Genomic DNA, 24140 nt, shown 5'->3' on the forward strand with positions numbered 1-24140 from the left:
TTTTATGTATGAAGATACAATAATTATAGCAATTAATTTGGTGGAATTTAGATAATAACATACTAGAGTGTCTAACAAAATATAGCATATATTCTTTGCTTTTAAAACAGTCTTGTTACTTATCTGTAATTAGTAATTAATGACATAAGCTATATAATCGCTTTAAAATATGGAATGATATCAACCATTTGATCACAGCCTTTTCACATCCTTTATTTTTAGCAAGAATGCACTATCTTTAACAATTTGCTACCTCAAAGAAATTTTTTCATTTTTTTTGCTGGGAAAGATTGGCCCTGAGCTAACATCTTTTGCCAATCTTCCTCTTTTTTTCTTTCCTCCTCAAAGTCCCAGTGCATGATGGTGTGTCCTAATTGTAAGTCCTTCTAGTTCTTCCATGTGAGCCGCTGCCATAGCATGGCTACTGACAGATGGGTGGTGTGGTCCCGCAACTGGGAAAAGAACCCAGGCTGCGGGGTGAAAGCACCGAACTTTAACCACTAGGCAATCAGGGCTGGCTCCAGAAAATTTTAAAAGCAAAGTGTATAAAAAAGTTTCATTCACAAGATAGAATTAACAAAGAAAAAGTTTATTATGTTGGGTATAATTTCTTTGTATACATATATTTTAATTTTTTCACATTTAACTCTTTACACAGTAAATTTCAAGCAGTTTAGAAAAAGATGTATAAGAAAAGAGTAAAAGAAATAAGGATCATGGTAAAGAAAATACAGAATGATGAGTTTAATGGTGTGATTGATCAGGGAAGGTGGTTAGTTAAGTATGTCCCATTGTTAAAATGGAGAAAACGTTACTGCCTATGCCAAGAAACAGCTTTTTCTAGCACAGTTCTAAAAGAAATTTCACATATGAATCTTCAATAGGAGACACTGAGTAATGTAATGAAGTGACTTCTGTAACTTTTATTTTGTGAGGAAGATTGGCCCTGAACTAACGTCCATTGCCAATCTTCTCTTTTTGCTTGAGGAAGATTGTTGCTGAGCTAACATCTGTGCCAATCTTCCTCTATTTTGTATGTGGAACACTGGTTCAGCATGGCTTGATGAGCAGTGTGTAGGCCCATGTCTTGGATCTGAACCCACGAACCCCAGGCCGCTGAAGTTGAGTGGTGAACTTAACCACTACGCCACCAGACTGGCCCTTGTACCTTTTTTTTTAAATCGGAAATAAGCTGTCTGAATTTCGAGTCTCTTTTTCGTGGTACTATTTGAAAAAAAAAAGAAGTGCTGGAGTGTAGCGTAAATTGTTACTCATTTGAATGTGAGGGACTAGAATATGTTGGTTCATGGGTTCAGCCTTGTGGTTGTCCAGCTTTGAGGAATGGATGGATTGGAATTCTTATCTCAGTTATACTAGCTAATCTTCTGATAGGAGATAGATGGAAAAGAGTTCTTTTTTTCCTTTTTAATTCTGTGATAAGGACCGATAATGCTATTTTTAATATTGGTGATTGAGAGGAAATTTATATTGTAGAAATCAAGATTCAGGTACCTGATACATTTAAAATGAACAGACTTTTGCGGCCTACCCTGTGGCCAAGTGGTTAAGTTTGCAGGCTCCACTTTGGTGGCCTAGGGGTTTGCTGGGTCGAATCCTGGGCATGGACCTAGCACCACTCATCAGGCCATGCTGAGGTGGCGTCCCACATAGCAGAGCCAGAAGGACCTACAACTAGAATATACAACTGTGTACTGGGGGGCTTTGGGGAGAAAAAGAAAAAAAGAAAAGAAAATTGGCAACAGATGTTAGCTCGGGTGCCAATCTTTAAAACAAAGTTTAAAATGGAAAGCTCTTCACCTTTAAAAAAAATATACAGACTTTTTCAGGCATACTTGAAGATATGTTCAAGTTATTGTAAAAGTGTATTGAGAAAATGTAACTATTGCTAAAATTTTTTTTATAATACTGCGCATTGGGCTATCAGCCTTCATCTTGTTTGGCCTCTGTGAAGCGTATGAGACCACTGATCCCTTTCTTCTCTAATCACTCTTGCAACTTGGGTTCTCTGACAACACTCTCTCCTGCTTTCCTTTCTACTTTTCTAGCGTTTTCTTCTCCATTTCCTCTGTGTACTCACCCCGATGGGGCTGATCTTAAATATTAGTGTTCTCTCTTTGATGCACTTGCCTTTTCACGCTGCAAGTTCTGGACAATCTCTTCCACTTCGATGACTTCTGCTACCGCTTATATTCTGATGACTCATAAATATGAATATTCTCCAGCCCAGAACTTTCTTCTGATTATTATAACCGTCTATTCAAATGCCTGATAATGTTGCCAGCTCAAGCTAAGCATGTTTACATATAAAATAATCATTTTCCCAAACCTCTTCTTCCTGTGGTGAATCGGACCATTCTTTATTTAGCTGCCCAAGCCAGAAACATGGAATTCATGCCAAAGATCCTTTTCTCCATTCTATTGGCGACCAAGCCCTATCATTTCTTTTCCTAGCTCTCCGTTCTCATTCTTCATCATCTATCCTTCCTACTACTGCCTGAATAATTCCTCTAAAATACACGTCTGATCAATGCAATTGTTACATTTCCTTCCCGTTAAGGGTTCCATGGTTAAAGATGATTTAGGGATCCTAGAAACATGCAAAATATAAACACTAGGATTATATTTTAGAATATCTTCTTAGCATAAGAATTTAAAAAACTCGAAATAAATACTCGCATTATATTCTTAAACAGTTCCAAAAGCTAGATATTTGAGGAAAAAATGTTAGCATGTATCTTAGTTAAGACGTTATTGTAGAATGGGACTTCCTAGAGTATATAACTAAAAAAACAGAAATTTTGTGCTAAAGAGGAAACGTGTGCATTGGTGGCATACTACAAAAGCAACGAATTAATAAAGAATCACTTATTTTTTTAATACTTTTCTCCTTATCCCTATGTAATGCTTTTCAGCCTTTTTTGTCTTGTTCTTTTCTCAATCTATCCATTTCCTCTCTCAGGAGTGACACTGAAGAGAATGGAGAAAGAAAAATCACTCCAGTTTCTTTCTCCCTCTGTTCTTTGTGCTACCATTTCGTAATCTTTTCTTATCCTGCCCAACAATAAAAAGGATGGGGTTCTTCCATACTGGTGTTCACAGGGAAGTGATTTCCAAGATCTGCTATAAAACAATTGGTCAATAAATAGTTTTCCGGAACTCAGTAGATAATTTTCTGAGGTTACATGTGATATCTGCTTTCAAATACATTGACATCATCCTATGGTATGTTATTGCTTTGTGATGGCATCAAGATTAGTTTAGGGATGTCCCTGGTATGTGTTGAGTGGATTGCATGCAAAGGCAGCAGAAATTATTTTTGCTGTAAAATGAAGTTAACACATTTTAAATGAGAGACAATGTGTGATTTTTGAGTAAACGCTAAGTAAATAGGACCTTGCAATTCTTTTCATATGAAGTGGGCACTTTAGTTGCCTCGACTCTGAACTCTACCCAAAACAAAACTTCAGGAGCTTGCCCCTTACCCTCCACGGCGGATCATTGTGAAGGAGAGAGAAGGTGATGTGCCTTGATCTACCTTTGTGCGGAAAACCCCCATACTGTGTCTCAAAGTCACCATCTGAAAAGTCATTTCATTTCACAAAAGAAGATCAGGAACCTTGTTAATAATACCTGCCCCATACCAACCTCAGTGGAATGTTTCGAGGATGAATTAATGTCGGTGAAGCACTTGGAGCTCCAGAAGATAATGCATTATGTAAATACATTTTATTATTATGCCTGTTGTTGTACTTTGCTCAATGTCACTCTCAATTATTTGACATCATATATATGATATAAAATTTTGCTTCCTTTTACAGAAACTATCCAGAATAGTGAAAAGAAAATAATTTTGCAGTGAGATATGTGCATATTTTTAGAAAGAATACTATACAAAAAATTCTTTTCAACTAAGTTTATTCAAAAGGGCCAGAAGAAGAAAAAAAGTTGATTTTCATGAATAATCTTTAAATGGAGTCTTACTGCTTTTTAAAATCATGCAAAGTAGGCAAATGAAATAATGGTGCAATTGGATGATCCCTTTTTATGATCAGAGCGGAGTCATGGTATTGTAATTTTATAACATCGACCATTATCTTCTTCTTTACTTTTTTCATTCTCAAAATATCTAGTCTATAGAGGACAAATTTGCTAGCATTACCCTAAGAGAGCCCATTCACCCTTGGTCAGAAAATCTTTCTTCTGCTCTAAAGTGCATTTCCTCCTTTGCTGCTGATGGCCCGAGTCTACAAGGAGAGCTAGAGCTTCTTGTGACTATTCCACCCTCCTTTCATTTCCACTTTCCTCTATTCTGGCTCTCTCTTTTTAGTGAAAGCCTGCTCATTGTTCAGTCCCCAGTGCCACCACCTGCATGAAGCATTTTCTGATCCCTCGAATCAGAAACGAGCTCTCTGAACTTAGGCACTGCGTGTGTATTTCTCCATAGACTTTGTCTATGGTCTAGTTAGTTATCAGCTATTTTATTTGTAAGCTCCTTGAAGGCAGGGACCGGGCATTCCACATCTTTCTTTCTTTTACTATTTTAAACATTCTTGTGACTGCCTGACTGAATAAACAAAGGAGTGCTAATTTTCTTCATATTAACTCTTAAAGTAGCTCAGACATTTTGAAGAGAATTTGATCTATACTGCAACAAACAAAGGATTTTCAAGAGTAACTAAAAAGTCTTTTTAGGAGAGGACGTTTCTGAATGTTTCCAAAATGTTAAAGTCTCAACTCCGGGTTTCAGAGTAAAGTATGAACTTCAAGAACAACCTGAGCGCTTGAATGTTAAGGACTGTGCTTCGGAATGCTTAATTTTAAACTGTATTTTCCCTTTAAGTGCCGCCCTGATGAAATTTGCAACACCTGTCCACCAGTTCCAGGGCCAGAAAGATAAAATAAGTGGTTTAAATGGTTTGATTGAGTTAAAGTGAAGCTTTTGTTTCTAATGCAGGTGTTTTGGATATCTTAATGACTTCCAGATAATCTGGTCTAAGGTTTAGTCAGTCTCAAAATATTTTTGGATCTCACACACCAAGTCCAATCATATAATTGGCTTTATTCGTGGTTAGTATTTTTACATAGCCTTCTCTGTTTCCTTTTATTGCTACTTATTTGGTTAAATTAATATGCACATATTGAGAGCGGACAATTATTAGAGATAAAACATTAAGCACATTCAATAAATTTAACTAAAATACTTTTGTCATAATATACCACAGTAGAAACTAATCCTGTTCAACTATTTTTATTTTGAAATCTCCTTACAACAGAAGCACATCGCTGTCTTTGCCATCAAAACATTGTGAGAACTCTAGGGAATTGTTTAAATCTATTTCCTTAGAATTATTTTTTCTTGAAGATAGTGCAGATGAAGGCATTTTTTTTTATTTGAGGAATTATGTAATATTGTTAGGAGTTTCCTCTGAAATTTTGGGCATTTATGCTTTTAAAACAATGTCTATGTAATTTTTTATTTCTCTGCCAAATTATGATTTCTATGAAAGTAAGTGACGTACATATCCTGTCTCCTTTGTAGTACTTTGTACCACTTTAGCTAATATGGTGATATTTGTATTAGGGTTATTAACTGAATATAATTGCATCTCTTCATGATGTCATACTAGTGAGTAGAATTGAATCGTCTTAATTCCTCAGCAGAGCTGACAGTTTTCATTGCCGTGGACTGGTTCTCCTCAAACTTTAGCAGGCAGGAGATTCCCTCGGGAATTTCTGATTGAGTCAGTCTGGGGTGGAGCCTGAGAATGTGCATTTCCAGCAGTTCCCAAGTGAAACTGATGTTGCCGTTCCAGGGATCACCCTCTGAGAACCACTGTCCTAGGCAAAGAACCAGAGTCCTGGTTCCACCCGACTCCCAAGAGAGGCTTTCTCAATGTGGCTTCTCTCTTCTAATGAAGCCATCAGAAGTGATGAAATGCGCTACTGATCAGTTGAGAAATAGTTAAAAAGAATGCTGGCATCTAATTTATATCAGATATTTGGCCAAATACTTTGGGAGAGGCCCATCAATAAATAAACCTTAATCCTGACCTTTGGGACCTCAGCGCTTAGTAGGAAGGGAAAAGCAGGAAGTGGTGCATGTGTACAGCTGTAATATACTGTAGAATGTAATATGCATAGAAAAGAGAAATAAAGGATTATGCGAGAGGGAACAGTTAGAATTAGCTATTGTTAAGGGGATCTGTGAAACCTTTTTAGAGGAAAGGGTAGAGATTTTTGTTTTTTTGTTCTGGACTTACAAAGAAGAGAAGATAAAAATTATTAACACAGATTTTTTTTTTGTACTATATTTTGAAATGAATAAGACAACCCGACAGAATAGCAAAATAGCTCCCTTCTGAATGACATAGATGGCCATCTTAATAATTTTCATTATGGTAAATAAAGTATTACATGAGTCTGCTGAACGCATATTAAACTGTGAATAATTTAGTCATTATTGTATAGGAGAGAATAATTCCCAAATTGCAATTATGAGTTTGGATATTTTTCATCTTATAAATATTATTTGTGAAAATAATTTAATTTTGAGCAGAGTGCTCTTTTTTTCTCAAAAAGATAGTTTATGGAAATATATTATTTTTCTCCTTTGGCTCAGACATTAGGCAAAATTGAGAAACAATTTAAAAAGAAAAGCTGGGGGCCGGCCTGGTGGTGTAGTGGTTAAGTTCACATGTTCTGCTTTGGCGGCCTGGGGTTCACTGGTTTGGATCCTGGGCACAGACCTACACACCACTCATCAAGCCATGTTGTGGTGGCATCCCACATAGAAGAACTAGAATGACCTAGAACTGGGATACATGACTATATACTGGGGCTTTGGGGAGAGTGAAAAAAAGAGCAAGATTGGCAGCAGATGTTAGTTCAGGGCCAATCTTCCTCACCAAAAAAACCCACAAAAAACAAACATTATAAAAAAGACTTTAGGAAAAAAGAAAAAGGAAAGCCATTGTGCTAAGAGAAAAGATGTGAAACACAAGAAAACATGAATTATCCCATGATAGGAAGTAATCATTAGCTCTCTTGTGGGCTCAGGACTGAGCAGGATTATGTACTTGTTTTTTGCAGGCACCTCTCTCAAGTTCCTATCATCATTCATATACATAAACCTCCATACTCATTTAGAGACAGTAGAGTATATTCTTTAAAACAGTTTGTATCCATCATAATGGTCCCACTGTCTAGGATTGTCTTTTCAAAGAAAAATCTATTGACTTGTTCATTCAAATAAACATGGACAAAATAGACAGTCTTTATTTTTATATAGTTTGCTGTCTAGTGGGTGAGACATATTAAGTAATCAAATATATCCATAAATATATGGTTATTATATTTGTTACTTTCTATAGAGGAAAAAACAAAATTACAATATTATGAGCGAGAATAATAGTGGGAGAAGAATTCAGATTGCTGTAAAGGGAGTTTAAGGCAGAAAATACACTATAAGTGAAGGCCTTGAGGTAGAAATGAATTGTTCGCTAGGAAATGAAATATAGCCATTGTGACTAAAGCATAGTAATCACAGGAGGAAGTGCCATAAAGTGAGATGGAGAGAGAAGCAGGCCAATCCTGTAAGGCCTTGTGGGTCTGTGTTCTTTACTTGGGTTGTGCCAATCAGCTTTTAAGCATCTTTTCAGTTTCAGTCTCTTTTTATATATTAGTATAATGTACCTTAGCATTCTTTCCATACACAAAAGATGTTTTCTGGTGGAAAACACATCTTAAGGAAGAGAGGAGATCTGTGGCTGCAAATGCAAAAGTTTGTATATTGCATAGTCACAAACAGCTATCCAGTTAGAATGTTATGATGTGATGAGGAAAGAAAGTAGTGCCGGATCATTTAAATTATTCCAAAACAGAGCAGCTTTTTCCTTTTGTGTACTTTGGGAAAATAATATGGATACTACAGTATTCAAAGTTACCTTCTCAGAGGAAAAGGTAGTATTGATATCTACATAAAATATTGGATTTGGGCAAAATACATGACTTCAGTGTAGTGTTGTGCTCAAAGGCGTGAATTTTGGTGTCAGACCTGGATTCAAATTCTAGCTCTGCCACTTTCTAGTTTGGGAGTTTGGGCAGAGATGTAACCTCTGAATCTCATTTCCCAATCTAGAAAATGGGAGTAATAATACCTGCCTCAGAGGACGGTGGAAGGATTAATTGAGGTAATGCATATTAGGTCTTCGCCAGGAACCTCTTGGAAATAGAACGTAAGTCAAGGATTAAATTGCTAATACGTTATTAGAATGGTTCAAGCCCAGGGCAGTGAGGATGAGGAAAAAGGGGAGTGAAGTGTCATAGATGGAAACAGGCTCTGATTTGGTGCATGAGTGTTATTGGGGGGCATTTTGGGGAATAACATCTCTAAAGGAGTGAAGGAGGGCAGAGGGGGAAGTTGAACTGCCTCAGAGGTCTCACTCAGCCAATCTTGGGAAGCGTGGGACGTGGATGTGTCTGTAGAGTGGTCCCAAATTGAGACAGAGGCTCTGAGCTTGTGTATTCTCTCAGTCACCAGTCATGGGATGCACATGAGTGGGGGAGGGGGCAGCTGATGCTCTCCAGTGGGGTACCGCTGTGAACTTTCAGCCGCCAACACTCACGGCAGCTGGGGCACTGGGTGCTTTAGTCCTGTAGGGAGGAATGTGATATGATGCGCTTCCGCAGCCCTGGCCACCACTCTACATAGAACCCCACGGTGACTCCACACAGTGCCCCAGGTGTGCTTGCTGTCATTAGCCACACAGGCTGGCAAGGAGACCTCTCAAAGTAGTCCATGGAAGACAGGAAAAAGGCCATTTGTTTGCATGGCTCTCTTCATCTCCCGTTTGCCTCTGATCAAGGTGTACCCCATGTCTCTTAGGAAGCCAGATTCTCTGCATTGTGGAATTCCATCCACAAAGTCCACATTGACCAGGACTGATAAAGGAGGGGATCGTTGAGGGAATTTGAGAAAGTATGAAAGATTCCTGTCCCGTTGAGTAGATGAAGCACATAGCCTAGTCCCTGGCTAGAGACAACAGTCCATAAATAGCTAACACTTAGGTACCAGCTTTGTGTGTGCCAGCCGTCCTCTGAGGGTTCCCATAGATAAACTGATTTGATCCTCTCAATAGCTTGATGAAGAAGATACTAATACGACTAATTTGCATTTTATAGATAAGGATATTGAGACTCAGAGATTAAACAGCTAGTAAGCAGCACAGCAGAGATTTTATAAACAAGTGGTATTTCAGAGTCTATGCTATAAACTGCTCTTCTATATTGCCTCCAAGTGGCTATTATTCTTTTTATTATTTCTGTCATTATTAGCATATGTAATTATTTTGTTCTCATTATAAATATCATTAGCAAAATCTACTCAAATATGCAAGACTTTATAAAAGGGTCAGTAATTTAAAAATTTTTTTCTTTTATTTATAAGTATTTTATTTTGATTTTATACCTTTATTTTTAAACTACTATCACAAAATGCTTTGTACATATGAAAACTGATTCAGGAAGTCTTGGGACTTACTCAGGTTTCTTTAACTATACAGTAGAAAACAGAATCATCAGATAAAAGAAAATATGCGTGGTTCAGTCAATAAAAAGTATCTTCTGCATAGTATTTCTTGTATTAGGATGACTACGGCTTGGTCTGGAGTTAGAGAATCTGCAAATCTGGGAATTCTAATGCCATCTCTGCTATTAACTGATTTGCTATTCAGAGTAGGTCATTTCATCTCTTTGTGTCTCCATATTTGTCAAATAGGGTAATTAGTAACGCCTATCCCATATATATCACAGGACTGCGTTTCTGAGAATAGGAATAAGACAATATACCTGAAATGAAAAAATATATTGAAAACAACCTGAAGTTATTTGGAAAAAAATTTTCAGTGTTTTAAAAGTATTGCATTTAAAAAAAAATCCCTGGATAAAAAGTGGATAATTTTTATAATTTTGTACAGAATCTTATTTAAAATGGTTTCCATCATTTAATCTTTAGTGGGATCATAATTTTTTATTACATCCTTTACACTGAGCTATAGCTTCAGCCCTCTTGATGTAACAAAAACTTGTAGATCAAGAATAAATAATTTATTCAGCTCTTTCTACTTGGTCACTCAACAAAAAAAATTTGACATAAATATAACTGGTGTTCAACATGTCTGAGTACTCTCAAGTAGGGCAATAAGTCAATTAGGAATGTAAGATTGAATTTTTAAAATAATTGTATGAATTTATTTAATTAATTACTTTTATGTTTTGAGATTACCCCAGATTCGTTTTTCTAGTGTTTTGTCAAGTTTCTTGGATTTATTTTGGGGCTCCCCAGTTTCTGCTGGGTTTACTGTGTGTTTTCTTTATCTGCTGGAAACTGATGTTCTCTTGCATGTCTCTCAGTTTCAGCTTTCCTTGACAAGCTCCCCAGTACACACTGTTATTTTCCATTTCCATATCCTGAAGAGGGACTGTTTTTACTACTTCAAATAATTTACAGTTTTGATTTTGTATCCAGTCCTATGTACTTCTTTATACCTTACCTGCTCATGTGTGTGTTCAATTACATAGAGCCTTTTTTCTTTCTTATGTAAGATCTCTTCGTATTCATTAAATCATTTAGAGAGCATAAACTTCTCTGTAGACGTATTTTTTTATTTTATTGCTCAGAAAATTATTGTAATTATCTTTGGAGTGACATAAATTGTATACATGCATATCTGAGTAATTATCCTTATAGTGACAGTTCATTGGTTATTTTAAATTATCTTAAAGACTTATAAGAGGAATTATAGAGGAAATATTTATTTTGTTACATAATATCAAAAGTAAAGATGAAAATTAACAGTGTATTCATTTTTTTATGTAACAGATGATTGTTATTTTTCCTGGTAAAAATTCTCGTTTATTCATATGTAACCGCCTTGAAATTTGTACCTTAAGGACAAAGAAAGGTCACCAATCCCTCTAACTCCTAGTTCTTTGTCAAAAATGGACACAGTTAATGAGGTTTGTTTGGTACAGAACAAATTCTCAGACACAGATAGAGATCCTTTCAATGGAAACAAATTTGTTTGGCTTTACCAGGTTACTTAGCGATTAATAATAGCCTTGAGATGCAGGTCAGAGAGGTCATTGTACCAGCTTGCCAACACAATCTAAATGTGCAGCTAGCCCAGCGCTGTGGGCGCAGAAGCCCCCAAAATACTATGCATAAAGTAAAACAGGCTATTTTCTGACTCCTTTTTTCATATTAATAAGCAATTTTCAAGAGAAGGGTGGCAAAATGAGGGCCGTGCCACTCCAAGTAATTCATTTATTTTGCAATTTAATCTTATGTTGAAAAAAATTGCTCTGTTGCAATAGCATAGCATGGTGATTTTTAAACGTCAGTGTGTTTCATAAGTAACCTTGTATGAAGTATTGTATTAGTAGCTTTGAACAGAAAATCGCAACAAAAATATTTCTGGACATTGAAGTAGAAATGAGAATCTTTTTTTATTTCGGGAATTTTCCCCTACTTTCCCCTAATATCTTTGACATAAATGCTTAGATGATTTACTTAAAATTCTACTTGTAGAACTAGACACTAAATTACATATCTATTTTAAAAGAATAAAGAATAATTTCAAAAGATTATTTTAACATGAATTGTTAAATTTGTTCTATGAAAATAAAGGATTTATTTTTCCCTGTTTGGGTTTGTTTTCCATATTTAGCAGCTGCTTTTCACATAGCACATTTTAAAAGCTTATTTTTTGTTTAAAATTCTCAGATACACACATAGAAATGATGAAAAAGTTTCATTTTAATGGAATTTATTATACTTAGAAAGCTGTGAACTTATTCACCTAATTTAGCTTTTATTCTTATTATATATATATATAATTGGACAAAATGTCAACCTTTCAAGTGCAAAATAATGTATGTAATCATGTTGATACTATTTGAACTGTTAACTGAAGTAAACTTACAGTAAATTAAGTGTATGTATAAAAGCGTGTCACACTTTTTAAATTAGCCCATTAGTTAGTATACAAAATAAATGATTAGAGATTTGTAAATACAAAATCAAAATTTAAAGGAAATCACTAACTTGGATGTTTCCTTGGGATATTTAAGTATGTCTAAAATAGTTAATCTTCAACCAAAGAAAATGATCATACAATAATTTACTTACTTTGCATTGATACATTTCCTCAGCTATTGAATTAATTATAATATGTAGATATTTGATTTTAAAAGTTTAACCACTGAGAAATCACTCACATGTTTTTTAAAGATTGCAAAGATTCCCCTAGAATGTGCGGATTCTGACAGTTGTGGGTGATGGCTGCCCCTAAGAAACTTACTTGATTATCAATGAAAGAATTAAAATGCAAGCAGATTTTCAGTATCAGAAATAATTGCGGGTTGTTCTGATACAGGGATGCGCTGGAGGAGTTTGCAGAGATGAAAGAGAGAGAAGAGAAGAAGGCCGCCCTGGAAAGGGAAGAGAAGAAAAGAGATTACCAAGCCCGAAAGATGCATTACCTCCTCAGCACAAAGCAGGTTGGTCTACCAGTGCCTGACAGCTCCCGTAAGCCACTGGGGCCCCTCGCCTGACAGAGATAAACTAGCAGGCTGAATGGGACATGACTTGTTGAAAAGATATCACAAAGACACTACTTCGAGTTCAATTTCGTGCTTCTGTGCAGGTGCGCGCAGGCACCAAACTCGCCTGTGACAGCAGCTTCATAGAGGCAGCCTCTGCAACACTGGCAGAAAGGTCCACGTCCGCAGTGTGATCTGCCACTGTGATAACACAACACGAAGGGCATCACCTCGCTTTCAAAGCCCATTCTGAGTGGCTTATTGTTGTGTTGCGAATTGATCAAGAACTAAGAGGTTATTAAACCCAGCTCTTTCCTGCTTTCTCTTTTCACTGAGCTAATGTTGAGATTAAAACCATTCCCGCACCCTTTCTAAATTTTAATGCCAGTTTTCAGGTAAAGCTTTTAACAAAACTTCCTCAGCAATTACATCTTCATTTAGAGATACAAATGTGGACTTTGGAATACTTTAGAAATTTGTTTTCTTATACAGTAAAATTTCAGTGCCTCCGATCTTGCCATGATTGCTAAGAAAAAATACATCACGTGTTGAATATTCTGCTCACAAAGAAATACAGTTAAAAAAAAGCATGAATTTGGGAGTTGAGATGAGTTTTGTTACTTGAGCATTAGGCAGGAAACTAGCAATTTCTGGGTTTTGATTCTTTCTCATAGACTTTCAAGTCTAGTCTCATAGTTCTAGCCAGAGTCACGTTGTCAGATGTCTCAGACATGAGCAAGCCAAGGCTCAGTGGTGGAGGGTGACATCTTACACTGAATGTCATCCTTAGAGGCAGCCAAGTTCAGAAACATGTGAAGTACTGGACTGGCCATGTGCCTTTGGAACAGAGACCTCTGCACCCCTAGCCTCTATTTGTTAGTCTTGATGACAATACTTTTCCACAGTGATGACTCTCTTAATATTTACTTGGATTTGGATAGCTGATTTATCTTCATTTATCAGGTCAGGAAACTGAAATTCAGAGATAATTATGCGACTGCTTTACAGACGCAAAGCTGGCAGTCAGAGATCTCTTACTCAAACCGGGGTCTACTTAGGCCATAATTTAAAGATAATTTTAAAAATAGAAAGTCAAAGGATTTTCATTTCTTATTATGAAATCCATAACAATGTAAAAATTTTAGCTGTATGATTGGTGGGCTACATTTTTTAAAAAATAGAATTACAAATCAATAATTCTTTTCAGCAATTCTTTTAACTTTAGTTATTAGTAATTTGAATTTTTATGAAACTAAGGGGGCTATAAATATATTCTTTAATTCTTTAAACTTGATAATAATTCTTGGGTACAATTGTTTATTCTGATAACTCTGAACCCTCTTTATACGTCGAATCTTTCTTAATCTAAGGTCTAATTGTGCTGTTTATATTTATGATAAGTAGTGTATTAGAGAAAGCAAGTTTTAAAATGGTGAAATCAGATTTAACTGAAACATTTATTAATTCTGCTTTATCCGTGGTTATTTAGATATTGAGTATGTAGTGAAATAATTTAGAAAGTCCATAAAGACATAGTTGTTTTACTAATAAAAATAACATAGTAGCAAATATGCAGAGTTTTTACTATATGCCAGAGAGTATGGTAGATACTTTATAAGCTTTATTTCTTTAACTATTTTGATTTCATTTCAGTTTTAAAATTAAGCACCTGGTTTAAGAAATTATTTCACAAACTTGATCACGTGACTTGACTCACGGACTTTCATGAATTTTCAAATAATATTTCCATTGTGTTTTAGTTATGTTTGTGTTAACAAATACAAGCTGTCAATGCTTTGGCCCATTTTTCTTCTTGTTTATATATGGACATATAAACTTTAGTTTAATGATCCTTTGTCTCCAGAAATCCCTGGCATCCAATAAAATGATTATTTTTTGAGGTGCTGTATGGGCATTGTCATCAGACAGAGCTAAGTTGACATCCAAGCTCCCCCACTTAGGGTAAGATGTTAGGAGATTACCTGGAATTGCCTGAGCCTGTTTCACTGTGCACCTTGAAAGAACATTACGAGGATTAAATGTAATATATTTAAAATACTGCCAGGCCCTTAGAGAGCATGGAGTAATTGATAACAATCATATTATTAAGATTTAACCTGTCAAGGATAAACTAAGAGTCTACACTTTCATTTTCTTCTATTTGTCTTAGCTGTTGGAAACATTCATTTTCTCATTTCCTTTCTTTGCTTTCCTTTAGTGATTAATGGAAATTAGTCAGAAATCGTTATAATGCTGTCTCCTCCCCCACCCCCGTTTTACACCTGGCTTCATAGACCTGAGGGCAAATAGAGAGGAAATGATGTTCTCAAATCACCTCCCTTAGAGAGGAATATTATAAAAACATCAGGGATTTTCCTTTGGACCTCGCAAGTTGATATATATTGTCATGGTGATCTTAATATTTCATCACAAGTAACTAGAGACAACAGGACAGCCCTTTGAACCTATGGAGACGCTCTAGTTCCCAAGGCAAACTTTCTTTTTGTTTTTGGTAATAAAATAGAATATTGATATCATTCTAGTCTCATCTGGTTACTGTGGGCAGGGGATTAGTTGCACTGAGAGGATAGTACTGGAAATTTCCAGTGTCTCATTCCTTATATATGCCAGATTTGTTTTACTTAGCTTTAGATCAGCATTTTTCATCATGATATAAAAATGGTTAAATTTTAAAACTATTATTATAAGTCACAATTGTAAAGCATCTTCACCTAAACAAAAATATACAATAATTTATCCTTACCTAAACAGAGACAAACAGCTCTAAGGTTTAATAGAGTAAACATAGATCTTAACTTTAAAATGCACAGTTAATTTCTCTAAAGGACACGCTTTTGAGTACCTACAACCTCTGATACTCTACTAGAACTAGGACATAGAAGTGTATACTATATGATCCTTAACCACAAGGAGCATTCAGTCTAATTTCAGACTGATGGTAAACAAATTTCTTTAGTGAAAGGAATTTGGCCACTCCCCCTTACACCTTACACAGGTAGTCTCACTGAAATTAGCCACCATTTATATTTATGATTTTACTAATTCCATTTACTATTTTATTTTAATAAAAAACTTTAAATACTTTCCTTAACCTAAGGAAGACTCAGAGAATGAAAGATACATATTTCAGTTTGAGTATTATTGCTGATTTTCTCAGCATGACTTGGCTAGTGGGGAGAAATTAAGCTGCAAATTAAAAAATGTTTCTGACTCAGATGTTTACAGATTAATTTCATTGCTTGCTTTAAGAGTTTTGATTTCAAACTATACTAAATACACATTTAAGTACAAAATAAAAGCCAAATGTGAATTGAGTATTTTGAAAGTCTTGGGTGAGTTTTAACTCTCAATTTGTGCAGATATTTGAAAATTTACTGAATAAATATTCAAGTATAAATGATTTTTATAACAAGTATATCAGGATAGGAACAGTTTTGTTGACCTGCTTAAATGGGATAATTCTAATAACACTTTTAGCAAGGAGAGAAACACTGCTTTATTGGTGATTTCATTAATTTAGGAATGATATTAATACAGTCTCTAGAACACTAATTTTCATATTTCTAATATAGCTTAACTTAAATGAGTAGAAATAACGCATTAATTCAAATAATGCTTCTGAAAAAGTGAAGAATTTCATAAGCCTAAATTGTGTTTGTGAATTCACATATAGATAATAAATCAGATCATGTGTTAATATGTTAATAATTGTAGGACAGTTATGCTGATATACTGACATACTCATACTGATAACATAGTTTTAAAGTCAGTTTTAAGCCCATTTTTAGAACAAATCTAATGTGTATCTTAAAATAGTGCTAAAATCTATTACTAATTTTTACTGATATTAATTATCTCATCTTTATGCAAGTAAATATGTTAGCGCTAATAGGAATTACACAAGTAAATAACTAATATTGCAATGAATGAATTAATAGACCCCTCAGGGTTTTATTAATTAAAAAGTTCAAGTCATATTAAAGCACCTTTTGTATATGTTTATTTCAATCACAAAGCTGAACATGGTAACTTATTTGCATAAATAATCAATCACCATTTACTAGTAGTAATAAGGTTAATTTGTTGCTACAGACATAATAGGATTAGTCAATTATATTTCCCAGAAAATACTATTTGTTATGCACCTGATCACCTGTAAAACAGGATTTGCTTTAGCGCCCTTATTAAATGCACACATCAAAAAAATCTTTGTCCCTGTAAAAGTTTTATGAAAAGAAAGCTAATTTTAGTTGATTTGAATAAGTAAAATGCAAACACTGCCTCCATTTGTAAATTTAATTTATCTTCCTGCAAAGATTGATTATTTAATAAAGTTATTTATTTTGATTCAGTAACCAGTCAAACTAAATCTAACACATATAGGACATATTTCCTTTGAAGAAAATCTCATTTGCAGATTTGTTTTATTCCGAATAAACTGACTTTCATTCCCTTGTCCTTGTTCTTGGATAATAAATTATGGTATCTACTCCACCTACTGGTAGATTTATGCAAAGGCCTATTGTTGGATTCATTAAAGGATACTGCCTCTAAAATGTAGCCAGAATTTTTAAGGATCCTCCTGGAGATCAGCAGACTTACAGATAAAATTGTAAAATTGTAAAATCATAAAAAGTCAACGTTTAGAAATATAGGTTATTGACAGTTTCCGGATTAGTGAAAATATTACCCTGCTTTTTATTTTAATATGCTAATAAAAAGATAAATACAACATATATCCGTAACTCGTATTTTATAACTATGTATATTTTGTTTTAGTAATGGCTTTTAGTAGTTTATACATATTCAAGTTAAAATGAAAATAAAAATTTATAAATTTAATTAAAATTTGTACATCTATTTTATAGAAATGATATTCATGTCATCATTTATATAATAGGTTTTCAATGTTTTTCTTTAGTGAGTAGTGAAAATTTTCACATGGACACTGAGATAATGATTTTCAGTTATTTATGATTTTTTTAAAAACCCATATTCTCATTAATATTAATAAAACTTTATTTTTAATTTCTGTATTTTTTGAGAGAAACAAATGATTTCAGCTACTTTTTCTTTCAAAATCGTATCAAATCACATTTGTATACAGGAGGAAAATACTGATTCTAAACTACTCCTAGTCGTCCAAATTTTTTAAATCTTTGGCTTTTTTTCATTTTTTGTGTAAAATCACCAACCTCTTTCAATTCATCCTTCCAAGTGTCTTTCAAATCAATTCCACTATGTCCGTCCCTGAGCCCTGAGCAATGGTAATAATCTCTAAAATGATTTTCTTTGTTCAATCAATTGTCCTTTGATCCAGTATATTTACCCCCATCCAATAAATTTTTCTAAAATAGCATTTTTTATTTCATGTCTTTTTTTAGTGTATAAACATCTGAAGATTCTCTGTTGTCAATAGGATAACATCCAAAGTTTTCAGCATAATCATTCAGAACTCTCCATAACCTGACTCCATCCTGCCTATGCAGTCTTATCTTCCTTTGCTCCTCAATATGAACATCCCAATGCAGTCTGACTTTATATCCTGGAAAAATTCATATTAAGAGTCTCTTTATATATATGGGGTAGGTGACTTCTTGTGGCTTGTCCTATTCGGAAATTCAGAAGCTTCCCTATTGCCCCTCACCCCCCAAAAAGGGGCAACATCTCACATACTTTCTACTAATACTTTGATTTTGCCATTATTTTACTGTTAAAGATGTATTCTTTTTCCCCTATTAAAATACTTTTAGAAGGAGACAGCTGTTAATCTGTTCTTATTAGTATAGCTTGGTGGAAATTAACAGCTGTGAATAGGAGGGAAGAAAGTATGTCCAGAGCCCCAAGGCAATGCCTGAAGGATGAAGACTCAAATGGGCATAAGGTTGGTAAGGAAGGGATCCCGGAATGCAAAGGGACATAATGACTCCACGGAATATGGGGAGAAAAGTGAGTATTTAAGGCACTGAAAAGAAAATCAAGAGGACGTGCAAGAGAAACTTGTCAATTTTGTCATTTTGCTTAAGATTACTGCTATTTAATATCACTAATTAACCATATCACTCTAAATACCTCATTTTTTTCCTGTATGACACAACATTTTCAATAACAAATTCTTAATTCTTACATTATCTGCCCCCTAGTTATGGCAAACTTCTGTATAGCAGTTGAAGAGGTCTGGCCATAAAACTGAGAATTATGGAAGCACAGAGTGGCGGGTAGATTCATAAGTTTTACGTGAAAGATCTTATACTTGTTTGCGCCAACTTCCCAGTAGTTTGTATGAATGTTTTCATGGAGAAAAATTTCACAATAGGAACTCATATTAACAGAGGGCCCCTCATTGGAATGTGCTAGAGCAGCCTGGGATCTTTAGAGCTGCTTTTTCCAGCCCTTTCTGTTAACAGATTGCAGAAACCAGGTTTGGAACATAAAGCAACGTGCTCAAAGTTACATAACTAGTTTACAAAAACTCTATGATGTTGGGGCATCCTCAGTGCAACACAGCTACAGTGAAAATCTATTAGTGGTCTACATCTGTGGTCTCCATCTGATTCACCTAAATACGCAACTCCACTTAGAAGGAACTTTATCCTAGGTTTGTGACTATCCAGTTATCCTTCTTGAAAACACCAGCATTCTGATTATTTACTGCTCCTTGAGTTACCCTCAATTCGTGGAACTCTGTTTTCACCCTTTCTCTGAAATGGTTTGGTACTTATAAGAAACGTTGACTCTGAGTGAGTTCATGTACAAAGACAGAGCAAAATGAGGAACTATATATAAAAGAGTGAAGCAAGCCAGAGCATAACGTGGATTTGTATGATGCCTTCCTGTGAATGGCTCAAAACACTTTTATTATATTTGCCCCCACAATATTCTAGGAAGTGGCAATTATCTGCCTGGTTTTTTAAATACTGTTGTTCGGTACTCATCTTTCCTCTGGACATGTGGCAGATTTATCCTTTCAAGAAGATTATGTAGTGAATAAAGATCTGACCTATGATCTTTGGATCTATAGTTTAAGAGGCAGGTCTTCAAGTTTGGCCATTTGTCCTTAGTCCCAAGAGAATAGTCCACATCACAAAATCATCACATAATTTGTTGCTATTGGCAGTCTCCATTCAGAAAAGGCCAAGGACTGAACTAGCATGGAGAATGAATTAGCTATTAACTTTTACATTTTATTTCTTCCCTCTTTAACATTACAGTTTTTATTATCCTGTAATATATGAAAGGGATAAAATTATTAGCCATTGTCAGTACTCTTTGAAGAGACAGAGTGAAGTGGTTAAAAAAAATATCTTGTTGTGTCCCCAGATGGATCCCTTTTCTGCTCTTCTTTCTTGGCCATCATTAAACCACCACGTATCTAAGAAATAGAGGCCAAAATGCTGATAAAAGCAAGAATAAAATCAAAATTAATTAAAAGAGAAACCACTTAGGTAGAAAAGTGCCTTAGCTCCTTTTCTTTTATATACAAGTTTCTTTTCAACATGCTGTATTTTACAAGTTATTTTAAAATATGTTCTTTAGCAAAACACACTATAAACCTCTTCCATGTGTGTGATTGGGGGCACATTCATATGTGGTGGGGCCTCAAGCTTATACAATTGTGGGATCCACTTTTAAGAAGAAAGTAACAAAGTTACAAATGCGAGAAGATGAACATCTTTTAATAAGGAGCAAAAAACCATTTCAAACACATTTCAAAGTTTGACAGTCTGACAATACCACAATTCAAAATCTAAAAATATAACAATATATTTTAACTGCCTGACAACTCTATAATATTTGTTCTCCGTATTTTGGCTTCATACTCTTTGATTGCTTCTTTATTTGACTATAATCTTTTTATATTTTCTAAAGTGAGAAGAGAAAGTTTGTTTACTCTCTTCTCTAGGAATATTGATCTAAATTTTTCATTACTATAGAAAAGCTAAGTGATGTTTTTCTATTTGCATATGCTGATTATTGAGTATATATATATATATATATATTTGTGTGTGTGTGTGTGAGGAAGATTGGCCCTGAGCTAACATCCGTGCCCGCCTTCCTCTGCTTTTGTATATGAGATGCCGCCACAGCATGGCTTGTTGAGCAGCATGTAGGTCTGTGCCTGGGATCTAAACCCTCCGAAGCAGAACATGCGAACTTAACCATTGTGCCACCTGGCCAGCCCCATGCATTATCGAGTATATTTTTAAAAGGAGAGGTCTCCCTGCAATTTTGTATAGGAAATGATGAGAATCAAATTCTCCATTTGTAATTTGCACGTGAATTTTTGAATAATTCTTTGTAGTCTAGCTGTACACATTTCAAACCCCACTTCTCCTCTACTATCCACATCTTTCTGGGGCCAGGCTCTGGAGGATGTCCATATGGCGGTGCAGCCTCTGCCTGCACCTTTATTCGAGTCTGTCCAGTGAGTGCACGAATATTCCTGGATGTTATTCCTACTTAGGAATTGCTAACAAATTTTAAGTTCACTTGGAAGTAATGGAAAAAAAATGTAAATATAACCAACTAAACCTAAATTAAATATATGCCCACTCAGCTTCTTCCTAGTTTGATCCCCAACATGTCCACAGCTACTCTCATGCCACACAACCCAAGCATGAGAGAGGATAAGTAAGAGGATAAAGAAATAGTGGAATTAACTGATAACTTACTTTTGCAAATTTTACAAAAAATACAACCATGTGAGCACATTGCCAGGGCCCCTCCCTGTGTCTTGAAAACGACCTAAGAAAATAAAGGGCCTTGAAGTTTAAGCTTCATTAATTTCACTGCCGTTTCACCTCTGGGTGGACGACATCTTCGTACTGTGTGCAAATCCTGTTACTCTTGGTAAGCTTGCTCAAATAGGTTTTAATTTTTATTCCAATGTGCTGTAAGTAATTATCAGTACACCAGATATCAAATCCAGTATTTGAACATTTAAATAAACCTTATTATTTTACTTCTAGCTTTAAAGTTAAAGCACCTATTTTCTTTGGTTCTTTCTCTTTTATTTATTTATTTATTTTTTATCTTTGGACATCAAACTCAGGGTCAGTTTATTTGTATCCTGTAGACTGGGCAAAATTTTAATGTATTAGACTATGGGATAGGAGAGAGTTCTCATTAGGTATTGAAAAATAACCTATATATGCACACACATGTATATGTGTGTATTTATATGTTTATTTATGTGTGTACACACACAAATGCAGACTTGTATAAAATTTCAAATACAGTTTTAATAGAAAAGTCAAAAAAGAATTAGGACAAAATGTGTAAAAAAAATAGTTCCCATTTCCTACTTCAACGTAAAATGTTCTTCCACTTACCTCTGTACCCCAGCACACCATATTTTAAAGTGCATTGTGTACAAACACTTTACACAAGATAATAGAGAGTTAACTAGTGTATGCTAATTTCTATTGGTTTTGTATAAAATCGATATTGTTGGTAAGTAAATTACAATCAATTCTAACAGTTTCTTCATTGATTAGACAAGACTGAGTTTTTAGTGGTTCCTTTTTTTCACTGAGAAAGAGTCTCCCTGAGCTAACATCTGTTGCCAATCTTCCTCTCTTTTTATTATTTTTTTAATTTTTAATTTTTTAACATTTTTATCTTTTAGAGGAAGATTAGCCCTGAGCTAACATCCACTGCCAATCCTCCTCTTTTTGCTAAGGAAGACTGGCCCTGAGTTAACATCTGTGCCCATCTTCCTCTACTTTATATGTGGGATGCTGCCACAGCATGGCTTGCCAAGCGGTGCCATGTCCACACCCGGGATCCAAACCAGCCAACCCCAGGCCACCGAAGTGGAACGTGCACACTTAACTGCTGCACCACTGGGCTGGTCCCCCAATCTCCCTCTTTTTTTGCTTGAGGAAGATTAGCCCTGAGTAACATCTGTACCAGTCTTCCTCTATTTTGTGTATGGGTCACTGCCACAGCATGGCTGATAAGTGGTGTAGGTCTATGCCTGGGATCTGAACCCGCAAACCCAGGCTTCTGAAGTGGAGTGTGCCAACCTTAACCACTACGCCACAGGGCCAGCCTCTTGTGATTCCTTTTGAGATCACTAGTTTCATTTATTATATAATGAAACCCAAAACTTAGAAATACAAGTTGTACCATTGCGCTAACTAGATCTGATGAAATAATTGGGGCTATAATAGTTTTGTAGATTTAAAGGTTTATTCCTATTATTATTATGACTTTTCTATTTTCAGGACACTTCAGAAATATTTTGGATTGAGACCAGTTATAAGTTAGATGCTGTTATAACTGACAAATAATGAAGAGGTGGAGTTTGTCAGCTCATGATTCATCCTAGCTCTTTTGCAAGACTAGAAGAATAACTTTATATAGATAAGCCCTGCTCTCCCTAGATCCTTGATTTTTCTTTTTCTTTTGATGAGGAAGACTAGCCCTGAGCTATCATGTGTGGCTAATCTCCCTCTTTTTTGCTGAGGAAGATTGTCCCTGGGCTAACATCTGTGCTCATCTTCCTTTATTTTTTATATGTAGGACACTGCCTTAGCAGGGCTTGATGACGGTGTGTAGGTCTGCACCTCAGACTGAATCTGCGAAACCGGGGCCTCCAAAGTGGAGTGCATGAACTTAGCCACTACACTACCGGACTGGCCCTATTTATCTTTGATGTTTAATTCACTCTTCTGTACTGGAAACCTCTGAAATATTTCAACTGAGTATCTGGTGGCCAAATTTTAAAACCTCAGGTTTAGGTTTAATTCACCTTCTTTCTTCCCTTCTCTTTCTTCCTCTAATTGTCCTCCTTACCCTCTTCCCTAGCCCTTCACCCTATAATCAAGCACACCGGGCCCTTCGTAGTAAAACTAGGGACATAGGGGAGAGATTATACTTCCAAATATTTTCCTCAATTGAACCCTTAACTAAGTCAATGGTTAAGATGCTCAGACATTGACTAATGTGGCTGACTTGGTCATTAAAGACAGTGCTAAGAATGTGAGTATTTCTTAACTTTTGAGCTTAGATTAAGGTATAGTCCAACACAAGAAGTCATCTATGAACTCAAGATTAAATGCAATATAAAGTAGATAAATGTTTTTGAAAACATCAAAAGTTTGCTCATTATTTTATGTATTTATTATAATTATGAAAGGAATATAACCAAAGAGGAATTACAATTGTTTATTTTAAGAATATATAAAATTAGTTTCATTTTGGTGTGATGCCCATGAGTTTAAGCATTTTATTATGAAGTGGCGGGTTTTCTGTTAAACTAATAGCTTAGTTGGTGTTTTTTTGGTACTGTATCTTTTGACAGTTAGAAGTATGTCACTCAAAAAAGAGTTCAGCTCTCCACACAGTATCACAGCAGACAGTAAAACAAAAGAGGAAATGGAAGGAAGGTGTGGAGAAGAGAGGGAAGGGAAAGAATTTGTCTATATGTCTTCATCTCTGAATATCTCTTGCGCCTAAAATAAATAAGCTGCATGTCTCAATAGCTATTATTA

At 35.2% G+C, this 24140-nt stretch overlaps 1 protein-coding gene across 2 annotated transcripts in view; it reads left to right on the forward strand.

Annotated features, from left to right (window-relative positions):
- SPATA17 (spermatogenesis associated 17) overlaps positions 1–24140 on the forward strand; it is a 196294-nt gene that overhangs the window by 77503 nt on the left and 94651 nt on the right. For both annotated transcript variants that reach the window (XM_070501595.1, XM_014849877.3), the window contains one exon: positions 12456–12579. In XM_070501595.1, coding sequence (XP_070357696.1) covers positions 12456–12579 — 124 coding nt within the window. The remainder of the gene's footprint in view (positions 1–12455; positions 12580–24140) is intronic.

Source organism: Equus asinus, chromosome 30 (genome assembly GCF_041296235.1).
Source record: "Equus asinus isolate D_3611 breed Donkey chromosome 30, EquAss-T2T_v2, whole genome shotgun sequence".
Taxonomy (NCBI): domain Eukaryota; kingdom Metazoa; phylum Chordata; class Mammalia; order Perissodactyla; family Equidae; genus Equus; species Equus asinus.